At 31.5% G+C, this 15,915-nt stretch overlaps 1 protein-coding gene and 1 long non-coding RNA gene across 2 annotated transcripts; one reads left to right on the top strand and one right to left on the bottom strand.

Annotated features, from left to right (window-relative positions):
• Nucleotides 1–1,231: 1,231 nt before the first annotated feature.
• On the bottom strand, nt 1,232–3,959 carry LOC145088196 (SEC12-like protein 2). The gene is made up of 11 exons (XM_079026474.1): nt 3,807–3,959; nt 3,409–3,685; nt 2,964–3,058; nt 2,711–2,861; nt 2,521–2,612; nt 2,326–2,425; nt 2,168–2,243; nt 1,901–2,021; nt 1,710–1,826; nt 1,527–1,594; nt 1,232–1,447 (listed from the first exon to the last, which is right to left on the bottom strand). The coding sequence occupies exons 2-11, from the start codon at nt 3,664–3,666 to the stop codon at nt 1,362–1,364; spliced, it is 1,164 nt and encodes a 387-aa protein (XP_078882600.1). The 5' UTR covers nt 3,667–3,685; nt 3,807–3,959; the 3' UTR covers nt 1,232–1,361.
• An 8,879-nt stretch (nt 3,960–12,838) lies between these two features.
• Nucleotides 12,839–14,840, top strand: LOC145088143 (uncharacterized). The gene is made up of 2 exons (XR_013700996.1): nt 12,839–14,126; nt 14,362–14,840. It is a non-coding gene; the product is annotated as an uncharacterized LOC145088143 (long non-coding RNA).
• Nucleotides 14,841–15,915: the final 1,075 nt, after the last annotated feature.

Here is a 15,915-nt window from a genome sequence, read left to right as displayed (position 1 = left end):
CTCATCATCACCAACATGTTTATCCTTTTGTGGTGAACCATACTCAAAACCACATGTTATTGGTGTTTCGTACAAACATCATGAATCATCAAAAGCATGGAAGTAATTACTTACTTAATTGCTTCCAACACTTGATCTATTTTCCCCGAGCGGTTTCTACATACCATTTGATTTATAGGGAAATCATTTCCACAATTGACACGGCTATCAACAAGTAATATAGTTATCGTATTTGGTAATAAAGAAAGAACATCTATAAAGTATTTGACATCACCGTTGTTAACTAGCTCAATTATATTCTTCATTTCAAAATATTGAAAAGATCAAAAGAGTATGTTTATCTGCTAAACGTATCTTGATTGCCATCAGATTAACCAACCTAGGAATGTTTAAACGTGAAGGGAAACCAATACCATAATTCCTTGTCGAATGAATTCATCTTGAATGAAACAATATGTGTTTGCGGATTTAAACCTATTGAAGATGGAGATTAAATCTACAAAACTCTTCAATATATAACAAGAGAAAAAAGAAATCACCACAAAAAGAAAATTTCAAAACCAGGATTAAGAGAACTGTGTTCTCATTAAACGCGAATATAATGGTAAGATTTGCCTGAAAAGGTGGTTTACAAGTGCAAAAAACCTCACAAGTCACGGTGTAAACTCCTCAAGTCAGAAAAAATAGCTTCACGAGTTAGATCTCACAGCCGATTGGTTACAAAATTGGGAGATTTAGCCAAATTGGGAGTTTTAGCCCAAAATGTGGTCAATTTCTAGAAAGTGCTATGAAAAAAAATACTATTTTCGTGATTGTCCGTGTAATATTATTATATGTAAGCATTCATAAGATAACAAATGACTTATTAGACATCAAAAAACCAAACGTGAAAGCTTGTATGAAACGAGAGGAACAAACATTATTATCACAATTTATTACATATACAAATAAACGTTTAAAAAAATTCCATAATACGACTGCATAACATTTAGCAACTATTAACCAAAACTAGGATTATATATTTACGGCACCCTTACAGACTTTTTGATAAAATCTATATTTGGTTTCTGGGTCCAAAAATTAAGCCATTTCAAACTTAACGATAAGTAAAATTATTTTGATCATAAAATAGACATCACTTACAGATTCTCACATTCATGTAAGGATAAGAAAATGTTCGAAATCACATGTATGGAAAAAGTATACTATACACATACACAATGACAATATATGCAAGTAGAATTAAAATGGTATTAATTCTTCCTGATATAATTTAAGTCACATACATTGCATGGGTACAGTTACCCACAAGTTTTTTGGTCTAGTGTTGGGATACAATACAAGTGAGAATTTTTGTTTGTTTAGAGAAGAAGATAGCCTTCTGTTTTTGCATAATATAAAGCTGCTGCAAGTAATATGAGTAACAGTATGATCCATATGTTAAATCCTGCAAAAAAAAATACAAAAATGAAACAAATTGCATTATGTGTGAATCAAACATCAAATGTGGGAGAAGAGAGATGTACCATTGTTTTTTGTTTCTTTGATTTGTGTGACCCTTGCACTTGAATCAAGAGATGCAGACGCCAGGGCTCTATATTACAAAAAAAAAAAAAAAAAAAAAAAAAACACGAAGCCTTTTTATATTATTTTTTTAAAAAAATGGGTATGAAAAGGTCTGAAATCTGAATGAAAGAAAGAGAGAGAACCTTGAATCCTGTGAGAAGGCTAGGGCTGTAACAAGGCCAAGATGTGCTTTCTTCACTACACTCTGCACCCTCAAATTACTAGCATTCAATATAAATATGTCCCCTTGAATGGTACCTCTGCAAAGAATGCATCAACATTTATCATTTGAGATGTTCTATTTAGAAGCAGAAGCAGATAAAATAAGTCTTACATGGCAAGAAACCTCCCATCATCTGATACATTGAAAGCAGAAATCGGGTCTCTCACTACATACTTTGAGCTTATTCGTTTCCATGTTGTTGTATTCCACTTAACAATACTTCCTCCTCGATCTACCCGAGATGAAAAATGTCCAAAGAAATTAGTTCAGTATTTCATTAAAAACATTCATCAATGTTTACATAATTAAAACAACAAAGAAAGATTAGAAAAATAGCATTGAAAGCATAAATTCGAGAATGACAAACAGTATACACACCTCGCATTGCAGTGACATACAGAACTTCGTTATTCAAGCTATCATGCGAAAACTTGCAAAACCCAAAAACTTCATCCTGTAAAAGACAAGTAAATGTAGTTAGTAACAAGTAAGCATTTCTAATTTCTCATAAAATATAGTTAGGAGATATTTCATACATTCTCTTTTGGTAAAGAAGCTTTATTGGTTGATGATGAGGTGTCCCAAACTCTACCAGGGCCACCACTTCCCACAGAGACCAAAAACTTTCCATCAGGGCTGCAACACAGATTAACACCCAACAAAATCAGTAAATTATGAGTATAAGAGTATAACATCAGCATGATTAAGCAATTACAATTTAGGAATAGAACCTGAAATCCAAATTTTTAACAGAGCCATGAGCATCAGGGATATCAATAGTTGCTTCCATGCTGGGCCACTTGAATGCCCTCAGCTTACCATCCTGTACTGCACCATAACTAGATAGTTAAAAACCATATGATGATTCACATTCACTAAACAAAATTCTACAGCTCAGGGTATGTGAAAGATGAACCCTACCTCACCACCTACAGCAAGTAAAGAGCCATCATGACTAAAAGTAACTGCAAGCTGTTGTCCAATATGTTCCAATTCATATAGGACTTTCTCAGACTGCTTTAGATTCAATGTAAACTCATCATCTTTCTTGCTTGCTTCCCATTCGAACCATCTACATAATGTAACTATATGCTATTAACCTCTAATATGATTCCAATTTTATTAAATATGTGGGCTAACAATTAGGAATCCTGTGAAGTGCTTTCAAAATTACCTGCAACTCTTTGGTAATGAACATATAACACCTTCACCACCTGGGTGAACAGCCATTCTATATGGAAGCTCATCATCAAGCCCAAACTTGTTCACCTGCAATAAGGAGTGTCTGGTTCATAAACTTATGCGCTTTGTTACAGGAAAAGAAAAATCATCTTCAAACATTGAAGCGTATGCGTTCACTAAGAGCAATATACTTTTCTACAGATGAGCCAACGTAAAACAGACTACTCTCAGATTTTAACTGATCATATCTTAATGAACAATTAGGCATGACTTCAACTGATCCAGTTTAGTTAATTTTTGCTTTGTTTGCTCAATCCTCGTAAAATGTCAAACAACAAGTGAAAACTTCTCTATGACTTTTTTTTTGGTTATATACTCTATCTGCAAACGAATAATGTATCTATGAAAAAATATATATAAGAAAAAATGGGACTCACGGGTTGGTCCGAAAGGGAATTGGAAGCGGAATCAAATAGGGAGATGACGAGCGCATTAGGGATTCCACTTCGACCTTCGCCACCGCCTCCGGCAAAAACCACATAGTTAGATCCATCACCAACAATCTCGTCTTCACGCTTGGATTCTGTTTCCGAGGATCTGAGCGCGTTGCGTGGGACGAAGGAAGCACCATAGAAAGGAACACCGTACTTCTTACAATTCGCCCCTATGTCTGCATCATGGCTGCTTTTCCCCATCTCTTAACAAAACTAAAACCTTGATAAACAAATGTACAAAACTAATTTGAGAAGAAATCAAACAATTACCGTTAAACTAAAAAAAAAAGAATCTGATGAACCCTAAATTGAATCATCAATCAATCTGATCAAATACTTACTAGATATTTCAAGAAAAGTCGGAGATTGCACGAGATCGAAGCGAAGCTTTCACGAAAAGATCGATCGTCAACCAAAATCACAAATCGAAGAATGCGGAATCGAATCCAAGCGTGCCGTGAGTCTACGCTTTATTTATACCATGAAATTAGAAAGAGAATCAAAAAGATTACATTAAAGCTTAGCATTTTCGTAAGCTTATCACTTCAGCCCCAATAGTTTCATCAATTCCATTTTAACCAAATATTTTGCATACCCTATCATTTCAGTCCCTATAGTTTCAAAAAATTTATTTGGGAAATCTTTGATGAAGTCTCAATATTTTAAGTTTGTTTAGGGTTTAATCCAAACATTTATTTTTCGAACAAAAAAGTCATAATTATCTAACTTTATACGATAATTTGTCATTTTCTATTGAAAAAAACAATAATGACTATTTCGTAAATTTATGCAAAATATAAAATAATCAAGACTTTTCTATCCAAAAAATAAAAATTATGATTAAACCTTAAACTAACCCAAAATATTATGATTTTAATGGAGATTTCTCATTTAACAAAAAAATTTGCATGAAAGTCTTTGCCCTATAGGTTTGAAGCCGAAACGAGTAAAACTTCATCTAAAAACGAGTAAGTTAATAGATGAAAAAACCAAAACAAATTAAATTTGAATATAAAACTTTTAAGATCACATGTCATTCAATAATCTCTAAATATAGACCATTCATATCGGTGTATCAAATACATTAAGTTAATAGATGAAAAAACTAAAACAAATTAAATTTGAATATAAAACTTTTAAGATCACATGTCATTCAATAATCTCTAAATATAGACCATTCATATCGGTGTATCATATACATTGCAAAACACTCACATGAGCCTTGATCTTTCAAATGTTGCAAATCCTTCAAAAAGAAGGCAATTTTATCTCTTTATAGGTCACAAATTCTATACAAACAATTATCTTATTATTAAACTATATATTATTATGAATGGAAAATACCGGAAATAGTCAAAAAATAAATGATATTTTCAAAATATTGACACAAAAAATTGGATTTCCGGATATAGACATGGATTTTGCGGAGATAGCTCCGCGGAGCTCCGCGAAATCTACTGTAGCTCCGCGGAATGGCAAAATCGTAAATAAATTAGTATATTAATAAATAAATTAATTAGTTAAAAAAACCCAAGATCTATTCCGCGGAGCTACCTCCGAGTAATGAACTCATTCCGCGGAGGTAGCTCCGAAGAATGGATCTTCATTTTTTTTTTCACATCGATTCTTCGGGGTTTATATTCATTCCCCAACTAATTATTTTCAAGAAAAGATTATCATACTATCATAATCTTTTCTTGAAAACAATTAGTTGGGAAATTAATATAAACCCCGAAGAATCGATGTGAAAAAAAAAACTGATGATTCATTCCTCGGAGTTACCTCCGCGGAAGGAGTTCATTCCTCGGATGTAGCTCCGCATAATGGATCTTGAGTTTTTTTTTTAATACGCTAGTTTATTTACGATTTTGCCATTCCACGGAGCTATCTCCACGGAATGCATGTCTATGCCCGGAAATGTTCATTTTCATGTCTAAATTTTGAAAATACCCCTAATTTTTTAACAATTACCGGTATTTTCCTTATTAGGAAAGATAACTACATATCATTTTTTTTATAATATCAAAATAGTAAATAAAATGTTGTCTAAAATGTTATATGAGTTGGTTACACAACTAACGAATTTTTATGTATTTAAGTCAAAACTTAAAAACATTTTATGATTACCTTATATATTTCATTAGTTATACCTTTAATAATAGCATAACAAATTAACACGTAATAGTAACATTTGAATTAGTTGTTGTTTTTTAAATATGATTTTAGTGATTATATATATATATATATATATATATATATATATATATATATATATATAGAGAGAGAGAGAGAGAGAGAGATTCAGGTGTTCAAAGTAATTGTTGCGTGATTGTATGCATAAATGTGAGCTAATCAAAATTAAATAAATAATTAATTAATTAAATAAATAAATAACGGTAATTTAGTAATATGATTAATAACTTCCAAAAATAATCTCTATAATCATGGTATTGAGTTTTAACCTAATTTCTTCAGGTTTATATCTAGAATCGTTCCCCTCTTTATCTAAAAACCAAATCTTGGCCAATCTGCAAAATTGGAATAGACTACAAAATCGATCTTGACTGCTACAAAAATCGATTGTCATCGTCATCTCCGGTCGCCGTCAACAATTACTCACCGACGCCATCTGCTTGCCATGTCTACTCCGTCCCTCGTCGCTCGCTTCCGACGTCCACACCACCGGCCGATCCCATCAAGTGAAATTGAAGTTTATTCGAGTTTTACTAGTTGCCATCGTAACCCAAATGCTAACAATCTAGGGTTCATCAAGGTTTGTCGATTTTTGTTGGGCTTGATACATACGAACACAAGCTTTTGAGGTAATATTTTTCTTCTTAATAATAAAATAGGTAATTAATCCTATCTATTAGATTTAGTGTTGATTTATTCTCTGTATCTTGCAATTTAAACTTTTTTTGTTATCAACATTTTTTTTTTACTTTCATTAGATCTAGAAGCTTTTATTGTAATCTATATGCCAATTCTAAACTGTTTATGGAGTTTTTGGCTTGTGGCTATTGGAGGATATCATCTATTTTGAGATTTAAAGTTCAAAATTCAACCATATTTTAAAACTGAGATATATTATTGAATCGCATGTTATATCTATTTGACTTTCATAGTAAGTTTTTTTTTTTTTTTTTTTTTTTGTATTAACTTGATTGTTTTTTATATAAAACAATGATGACAAAAACTTGTTTCGTGGAGCATATATATTGTGTGGAGATTTGATGAGTTTTTTATTTTAATATTCATTATATGATGGTTTTCAATCTCATGGATGGTTGGTCATCTGTAAGAGGCGCCCAAGTTGTCACAAATTTTACTCCTCTTTTCTGTGTATGATTCATATATTTGTTCATCAACTTATGAAACTACTTTCTAGTAATCCCTTAGTGGTTTGTGTATTTTATACAATTCCAATTCTATCGGAATGGAATCACGAATTCAAATTCTATCGGAATGGAAACACAAATTCTAATTCTGTTGGAATGGAATATGGATATTTTCTCATTGATTATACATGTTCTACAATTTTTGGTTATTGGTTTTGGTGAAGTTAAAAAGTCGGCATATTTTTCCAAAGGAATATAGTTTTTTATTTATCATTTGCTAATGCGTTATTGGATTCTAAACTACAACTGTATTTGTTTTCACAGAAGTTGATGCTTGAAGAACGGACAACAAAATTGAAAGTGTTTCTTAGCAACATTATTCTTTTAGAATGAATTAATGTATTTGTTAGATTTTGATGTTTTTTCCCAATTTGAAAGTTTTTTAGTTTTATTCTTTAACAATAAATGTAATTTTTAGCAATTGTTACATGTATTCTATAATAATTAATGTATTTTTTGTTTTAATTATTCAATTGATGGTTCGAGAATTTTGTTATTCTACAAGAAATTTTTAAAGTCATGATCAAGAAATATGTTCAAGAATATTTTTATTATTTTATGGTTCAAGAATATTTTTATTTTTGAACATACTCAAACATATTCTGTCAGAATGTCCGCATTAAAAACCTTATCATTCGTAAAATCGGATTTTTAAAATGAATAGAATTTATGATCCCTTAAAATATGCAAATTTCCTTTATTAAATCTATATTAAATGACTAAAATACCCTTCTAGTTAAATTAGATGGTATTTTTCAATTATATTTAATTCGGTAATATGTATTAATTACTTTTTCTTAAAATAAGTAAAATGATTGGCCCATAATCATTCATACATTCACACAATAATTAGTTAGAATATAATACCCTAAGCCATATATGTGTATATATATATATATATATATATATATTATTAAACATATTGCCTGTTTTTTGAAATTTAAGAGGTATACTTATTCCAACATAATGTACAATCTTATAAAGCATGCGTTTATCTTACGTTGTAAACACTAAACCCTAGCCTCCTCGATACATCATTTGACGCCGTCAAACCCACCCCCTCTATCGCCTCTCTTCTAACTCACTTTAGTTTCCGGTGTACCTCTGGTATCACAATCGCCGCTCACTAAAATGCTCGACCTCCTAACCTGGATGATTCCTTCTAACCTGGATGATCGATGCCCTACAACTCTACTTTTCTTTACATCTGTTTCTCTTCTCAAAACCCCAATCGCACATGTGTCTAATGAAGATCCAACTTTTGAAACCCTATCTAGCCACTGCCATTGCCACCCCTTCTCTTGCCCATCCTCTACGTTCTGTTATGATGAGAAACCCTAACAGTCTCCACAACTCTAATCGTCACCACCAGCGAAGAGGTGAGGACAATGACAATGCTAAGCCATCAATTTCTGATTCATCTCTTTCCTTCATTCCTCAGTTGTTATCGACATTTACCTGGTATGTTTTTCCAATCTTTTTTCTATTTGACCTAATTCTCACATACTGAGAGACCTGTAACACAACGACAAAGAAGATTGTAATTTAGCTTCATTAAAAATGATGCATTTATATATTTATATGTTTGAAATGATTCAGATATATCGACATACCTGATGTCAAACAATAATCTGTAGCAAATGCTTTAAAATCGCGGTGCTTCTTAGACCCTTTGGTGTTTACACTCTTATTATATCAAACCAATCACTTATTTTGATAAGAAAAGCATTAGTTCTAGAGTATTAGTTGGTGCAACAATACAAGTACATGAGATTTTTGCTCTTGCACACTTGAAAAAAAAAAACATTTCTTGGAATGCTGCATAATTATAAAATTAGTTCTTCTGCATTGGTTGTGCTGCTCTGATTTTGAATAGGGAACAATCAGGTTAAAAATTTGTATGAATTTATTTGATTTTTAAGGATAAACGAATAGATCCCAATAATCGAAAATGAACAATTTCTATAGAACAGTTTGATGTCTGGTTGCATGAGGTTCTTAGTAAATTGAAAATTACTTTGTTTAGTAAACCTAATCAACAGACCCTTATGTTTTCTGTAGACCTGGAGACACAAGGTTGGTGAAGAAGAAAACTTTTTTGCCATCACCACTACCTCTGTAAATGAGATCAATATCTTATTCTTTTTATATCTTTTCTACATGATTAGGATTATATATTTTCTGTAACATTTCTTATTAATCAACTATTGTTTTGGTTGAATTGAAGAAGCCTGAAGAAACTCGCATCCTGGAGGTTTAATGTTTCTGATTTGGTACCGTCACCAGATTTACCTATGTGTTATTGATTATTGATATTCTCCAAACTCCATTCGAGTAAAAAGATAATTACTTCACCTTTCTTGAATCTTGATTTTTTTTTCACTAATCATTTGGTTGTTTATAAAATTATATGTCTAATTGTTGATATATTCAATTGATTTTAAGTTAAGGCTGGTTGGGGGTGCACCCACTTATCCTGTTGTCATTCGTTGCTCTCATTCTCCTACAATCTTCAATTCCAGTTATCTTAAATTCTAATAGGAAGAGGTAAAAGTTCTTGATCATTCCGTTTACTGCTGAGTGGATTATGTTTTGTCTTCTTATTATTGTATGATTAATTAGTGGAAGTATGACTAATTATGTATTGTGGTTAATTTCACAACTTTCATTTGCTAAATTTCTATTTCTGTCAATTTAATGTTTTTCTGTTTTGTTGTAATTTCAATTATTTTCACTGTTTATACCCTATGTAAGTGAATTGTGATTGCATGAGTTCACATTTCTGAATATTGGAAATTAATTTTTAGCAACCTCTAGCTTTTGTAGTATAGGAGGTTGTTTTTCTCTAAGTTGTGAATACGTTTCAATGGTAGAAGTCATAACCAATTGGTGTAGATTAATTTAAGATGATTGTTTGGATTTATTGCCGGAACTGATGATGATTTATCCGCCATCCCATCAAAATAGAATTCCAAGAGGTGGATCCGTTTTACGGGCCTTTAAAGCCCAAGCTGATGCAATTACTTGGGTACGTTTTGTCATCATATTTTATTGATCATCTTTTAGTTTGATGTTTACTGAAATATGTTTTTTTTTAATTACCAATTTTATCGATAATGATTGGAGATGGTGTCAATATTTGATTGGAGATGGTGTTCGTAACATTTGTTTTTTTTCTCTTCTTTTTGAATTTAGTTAAAGCAACTTTCTTATTGTATATACTGATGTTGTTGTTTGCATCATACACTAAGTTTTTATGTTGATTGCTTCTTGCTGCTTATACAGTTGAGACAATGTAATGCTTCATTGTTACAGAAATAGTTGCTTCCACTATATTACTTAGTTGAAGAAAGATGTCCTCTATCTTCTTTTGTGTAAGTTGGATTATGTCCTTGATCAAGGCATTTCTGTCCACCATCACCATCACCAGAACCAATACACAAGATTCCATATGTTGTGCATATTTAGTTGAAACAAAGTATTGATTCGAATGGTAACTGTCTTTGGCATTTTTGCTTGGGAGTGTTGCTAGATTGTGTATTGGAATTGGTTTTGCATTCTCTTGGTATATGTAAATTGCTAGCAGATCGTGAGAATAGTGGTGCTTGTGTGTACTTATGTGTGGAACTGTAAAATATTGTTAATTGTATGTATGTTTTATTTTTTCTGATTATAAGTTTATAATTAAATAAACTAAAAGTTCAATTGTCATCGTACAATGAGTGAGATGACAAACGGGCAACAAGCTGTGCCGCTAAGCCTTTTTGAATGGTAAAACTAATTCTTTTAAAGACTACATCCGAAGATCTAGGAGATATAACATTAGTTGTTTGATTTATATTTATTATTATTATTAGTATGTTTTGTGTGCTAGAATGAAGATTTGAAAATATAAAATGAAACTAAAAACATATAGATAAATAAAATGTGTTCCAGTTGAGGATGCAGATATTTGGTGTGTGAACTCAAAAGGTGGGGAGTTGTGGGATGTAGCTTTCAAAATCCTAAATATCTTGGGGGAAATTACCATGGCAGTTCCACATTTATACTCATATTGACCAAAAAATGTAGAGTAACATGCGCATGTGAAGAGAAAATTTTGAAATAAGTAAGACGGATTTGAATTTGAATTTTTGTGTCCCTGTTGAGTTTTGCATGTTGTTTGTTCGACCAGAAGCTAATAACAAATGTGTTATATCAATAGTAATTTAATCTCTGATTTTTGTTGTCTGTAATGTAGATAAAACATGGTAAACTTTGTTGTTGTCAAGATAATTAAACCGTGAAGATTGAGATGAAAAAAATAATACAGTATATGAAATAAGATGTAGTTTAAGATTGTTTTGAGCCGTTGAAGATGGTTCGGTTGAGGACTCAATTGCTAACCAATTGTCATTTTCATTTTAAGGCCAAGTGTAGGGATGTCTACGGGGCAAACAGGACGGGGAGTGCATTCCCCGCCCCCGCCCCCGAAATTTCCCGGTTCCCCCGTCCCCGCCCCCGCCCCCGAAATGTTCAGCCTTCCTATCCCCGCCTCCGCCCCCGAATCCCCTTTATTATCCCCGCCCCCGTTCCCCCGCCACCGATTGATTTTGAGCTGCCTTTTTTTTTTGCTAAAAAAAGTTGTTATCTAGGTTAAAAAAAGCTATTTTTTAAGTAACAAATAATTATTTATAGCCGAATCTAACATGTTAAAAATAAAAAAGTTATGATATCTTAAAAACATTATACTAACAACTTAAAACATATCTTTTGATGAATTTTGGAAGATCAAAATCATGTTATTGTTTATTATGTTTAAATAATTAATATATGTAAATATATGTTTAATTTATTAACGGGGTCCCCGTGGAGGTTTCGGAACGGGATTGCTTACCCTCGCCCCCGCCCCCGAAATTAAAATGGGGGTTAACCTTGCCCCCGCCCCCGATTTTTTAAAAAAAATTCCCCCAAACAGGACGGGGCCGGGGGCCCCCACTTTGAACGGGGTCCCACGAGACTTTTTGACATCCCTAGCCAAATGATTGGAAATAAAAAATTGTCCGGTTAAAATAAGAATTTGTCCGCAACACTTATCTCTATTTTAAACTAATGATCAACTGATGAAATTTTGCTAAATTTATTAGTTACTGTTTTTACTTTTTATATTGTTATCATATTTTACTTTTAATATTGTTGTCATGATAACTTGCAGATTTTTAAAGAATTAGTAATTATTGGTTAGACGTCTACAATTGAAATTATTGAAATAAACAAAAACTAAATACTATTAGCATTACGGCGGAAAAAGAAACTGCAAAGGTATGTGAATATTCATATGTATGCATTAGTTACATTAATAAAGATTAAAATTGATAACATTAATATTTACCATGTACTTTAGATCCAAATGTATATAATTATTTATCAAATTTTGATCGGTTATGGAAACAATGATTACTACGAAAAACATTCTAAATATATCACCCACAAAAACCCAAAATATTTTGGGTTTTATAGGTGCGGCTCCATATCAATAGAGAGGCTCATCAAATTATATAACTTATGGGGTTATTATTAGCTAAAATAGAAATTTTCGATAAACATAATGATCGGTTGGTTGTCCCCGATACATTTGTCAAAAGTCCAGATTTTTCAAATGACACGACCTTTGTGCTCCATTTTTTTTACATTCCTTCAAAGTCTTTAGGAGAATATATATATATATATATATATATATATATATATATATATATATATATATATATATATATATATATATATATATACTATCTTATAAAAGAAATCTTACTATTTCTAAAAATAAAATGAATATAATAATATTATTTTTTTAAGACGTACAAACGATTAAGCTAATAGTACAAACAATCATTAATAAAATAATATTAAATTTTAAATTTGTTTTGACTTCTTATATTACTCAGCAAAATCTTAATTTCATGGTCATTCAAAATTTAAAACCTTTTCATCCTAATACGCTTCAACAAATATCCTTTAAATGTTGCATCTGCAGCTGATTAAAATATCTTATAGCAAACGCGTGTTTGTTCCCTCCACCTTATAAACCCTGCTATAAATCCCACTGCCATGAAGTATTTCCCTTATAAACCCTAATCGTTTTTCTCCCTCTCTTAGACGAAGACAATGTGTTTTTTTTAGAAAAAAAGTTTGATTTTCTTTCGTTTTAATGATTTTGATTTGGTGTTTCGATGTGTTACAGGTGAGATGGACGATAGGCGGGTTGAAGAATGATAGTTTCTTCTAAAAAAATCTTGATTTTCTTTCTTACCCTTCCTCTTTCGATATTGCTTCTTAAATTGAGGCTCACACAAATGTTAGTAAGATCTCTTTTTGTTTTCTATTTGAGCACTAAAAGGTTCATATTTTATGATGATTTTGTTTGTTTTCTGTTAAGGCTTTAGAGGCTCACATGTTGTGAATCCCATATCCCATAACTATGTTTTACTCTACCGATTGCAAGTATTCTAGAAGTGGTCGATTCGACGATATGATGAAGAAGATAAAGAACTGGATATGTATGGGGCTTCTTAACTCTGTCGTTTTATCTATTGCTTGCTCTGATAAAACCTAGCTAATTTTTCTTTCACTCTCTCTATCTCTTTCTCCCAAGATTCCTCTCGTCTTCTTACAGAGAGAATTGCAAGGTATATGTTTTTCTTAGTTTGAAAAGAAGCCTAATAATAACCCTGAACGACGCAAGAACATTTGTTTGTTCAAGAAATTTCTTGGATTTATCGACATCGGGTTCTAGATTTGGTCCATCTTAATTTCTTGATTTTTTTATTTCTTTTCGATCCGACCTTTTTTTTTATATTTGACGTCTTAATGCTTCCCTCTTCTAATTTCTTGATTTCTTAGACTCTGGTGTTTTTTTGTAAGTTATTGTCGGAGATTCTCTATGTTGAAGGATAAAGTAATTGTAAGAAGTTATTTTTGATTCTGGCTTAGAAGATAATGATAAGGAAAGAGCTTCAAAAGGTTCAAAGTTAAAACATATTTGTGTAAGCTTTACTGTCATTCAATTTTTGTCTTTTTGAATCAACCCCAAAAAGAGTAGCATTGGGTTTGTTCACTGATTTTTCAGGATCTTATATTTCCTCGGTTTTTTTCTATTTAGTTTTTGATTTTTAAATGTTTGTTTTAAAGGATAGTGATGGTGGTGGAGAATGAGACTTATGTTAAAGAATGGAGAAGTTTGGTTTATTTCTCTTTTCAGTTTTACTGTTCTTCTAAAAAATAATGGTTCGTATTCTTTCTTATTTCGTTAAATGAGTTTCAATCGACATCAGTTTTTGTCATTAGGCAGGATCTAATAGCTAATAACAAAAAAAATATTGGAACAATTAATATTTGAGAAACTAATATTCGAAGCAAGAAGTTTTGAATGGATATTAAACGATAGTTTCAAGGGTTCTCCGATTTTGCTAATGGTAATCAACAGAATGCTTACTTATTGTTTTTCCTTATGAGCTTGTAGACTTGTTTGGAAGCCAGTTCCAAGAAGTTGAAGCAGATATACAAGTTGCCATCATTTCCAGGAAGGCATCTAAAGAAGCTGTTTCTCAAATTCCTACTTCTGCTGATAAGAATGAGGAGAAGACAAAGTTAAATGTCGAAATTACCCATGTTAATGAGGAGACTAATCCAACTTCACCATCATATCCAAATACCTCTACTTCAAGTATTATCTACTATATAAGCATTGTGAGTTCAAACATAAAACTAATTTTCAAGTGCATTAATCTGGTGGACTATATTTCTTTCCATGGGCTCAATTTGGCAAGTTGGCATGTACAAAATGTATTTTTTGACCAACAAAGGTTGGGTAAGTTTGTTTTTCCTATTTTAAACAATAAGGTTATTACTATATTATTTTCACCCCGAGCCTGTCTATGTTCAATGGATTATGGAAGGTTTTTTGTTTCTAATGTTCACAAGGTTGTGAATTTCTTTTAATGTGAGGCTGTTTGTCTTTTCCAATTTATGTGTTTAGGTGTTTAGCTGTTATTGGAATTTTTTTCTTATAGTGTATAGCAATGTACTTTGCTCTACTACCTGATGTGCGGTTTTTAAAATTTTTCTTTTTGTTTAAAAAAAAGATTAATGCAAGAACGTGGGAAATAGCAAATTAGCAGTGTACTTACATAGCTGGACCTTTAGTTTATTCTACTAATTTGTAGTCTCCTGCATGTGTTGGATGTTCTGTATGAAAGATGGACTACCTTTTGGATACAAGATAGATAGGTGTTTTTTGGGGCCTCAATTTGGCTTTCACATTATCTCATATTTTAATTTTCATCCTTATTTTTGGTATTTTATGTAACTTTATATTTTTAAAAGGCATAACACATTCCCTACCTTCTGAAGTTGATGAATCATTACGTCTGAGATCATGTAAGACAACATTAAAGAAATAAAGACATGACTATTGGTTGATCTCCAGGTGGTCTAGAAAGACCACACAATTGCTTTTGTAAGAAGTCTTCAACTGCGTGTAAAAGTATTTACATGCCTTTTGTTTCAAGATTAATGTCATTTTAGTTGAGATTAGTGCTTATATTGAAATGTATATAAATTGTCTTTCGTGTTTGGTTTGAATTATATGGAATTGGGTTCAAGCATCTTTGTGATAATAAAGCCAATTAGTAGAGTATTTATTTAAAAATTCTTATTATAACAAAATTAACTAAAATTTAAATGAAAGGTTTCACTATAAAACAGGACACGTAAAATAGGACAAAAAAGTTATATTATTAATGATACAATATATGGTTAATCGATAGGATTTTGGTCTATTTTTATGCTTTGATTTGATTTAAATTAATGGAACTTTATATTCTAACAAGTACAATTAATTAATTCTAACAGTATAAAAATTATTTATATAAATATTAATTAAGAATCGGTTCTGACAGGTACTCAACATGTAAGGCTTTACACAAAATAAGAACTGTAATTGGTCTAGATTCCAATCAATTTTAAAATTTAGGAATCAGAATCGGTTCCCATGATATCCGTTATCATTTTGGAA

Source organism: Lactuca serriola, chromosome 1, assembly GCF_051521515.1.
Source record: "Lactuca serriola cultivar US96UC23 chromosome 1, Lser_US96UC23_V15, whole genome shotgun sequence".
NCBI lineage: Eukaryota > Viridiplantae > Streptophyta > Magnoliopsida > Asterales > Asteraceae > Lactuca > Lactuca serriola.
The sequence above is the reverse complement of the archived record's forward strand: the minus strand, read 5'-3'. Positions and strand labels throughout refer to the sequence as shown.

Excerpts from the sequence above, each read along its gene's own strand:
- LOC145088196 (XM_079026474.1), bottom strand. The coding sequence starts at position 3,666 with ATGGGGAAAAGCAGCCATGATGCAGACATAGGGGCGAATTGTAAGAAG. Across the intron at positions 2,862-2,963 it reads TCATTACCAAAGAGTTGCAG|ATGGTTCGAATGGGAAGCAA; the intron begins GTAATTTTGAAA and ends TACATTATGTAG. Across the intron at positions 2,426-2,520 it reads GTTAAAAATTTGGATTTCAG|CCCTGATGGAAAGTTTTTGG; the intron begins GTTCTATTCCTA and ends TCTGTGTTGCAG.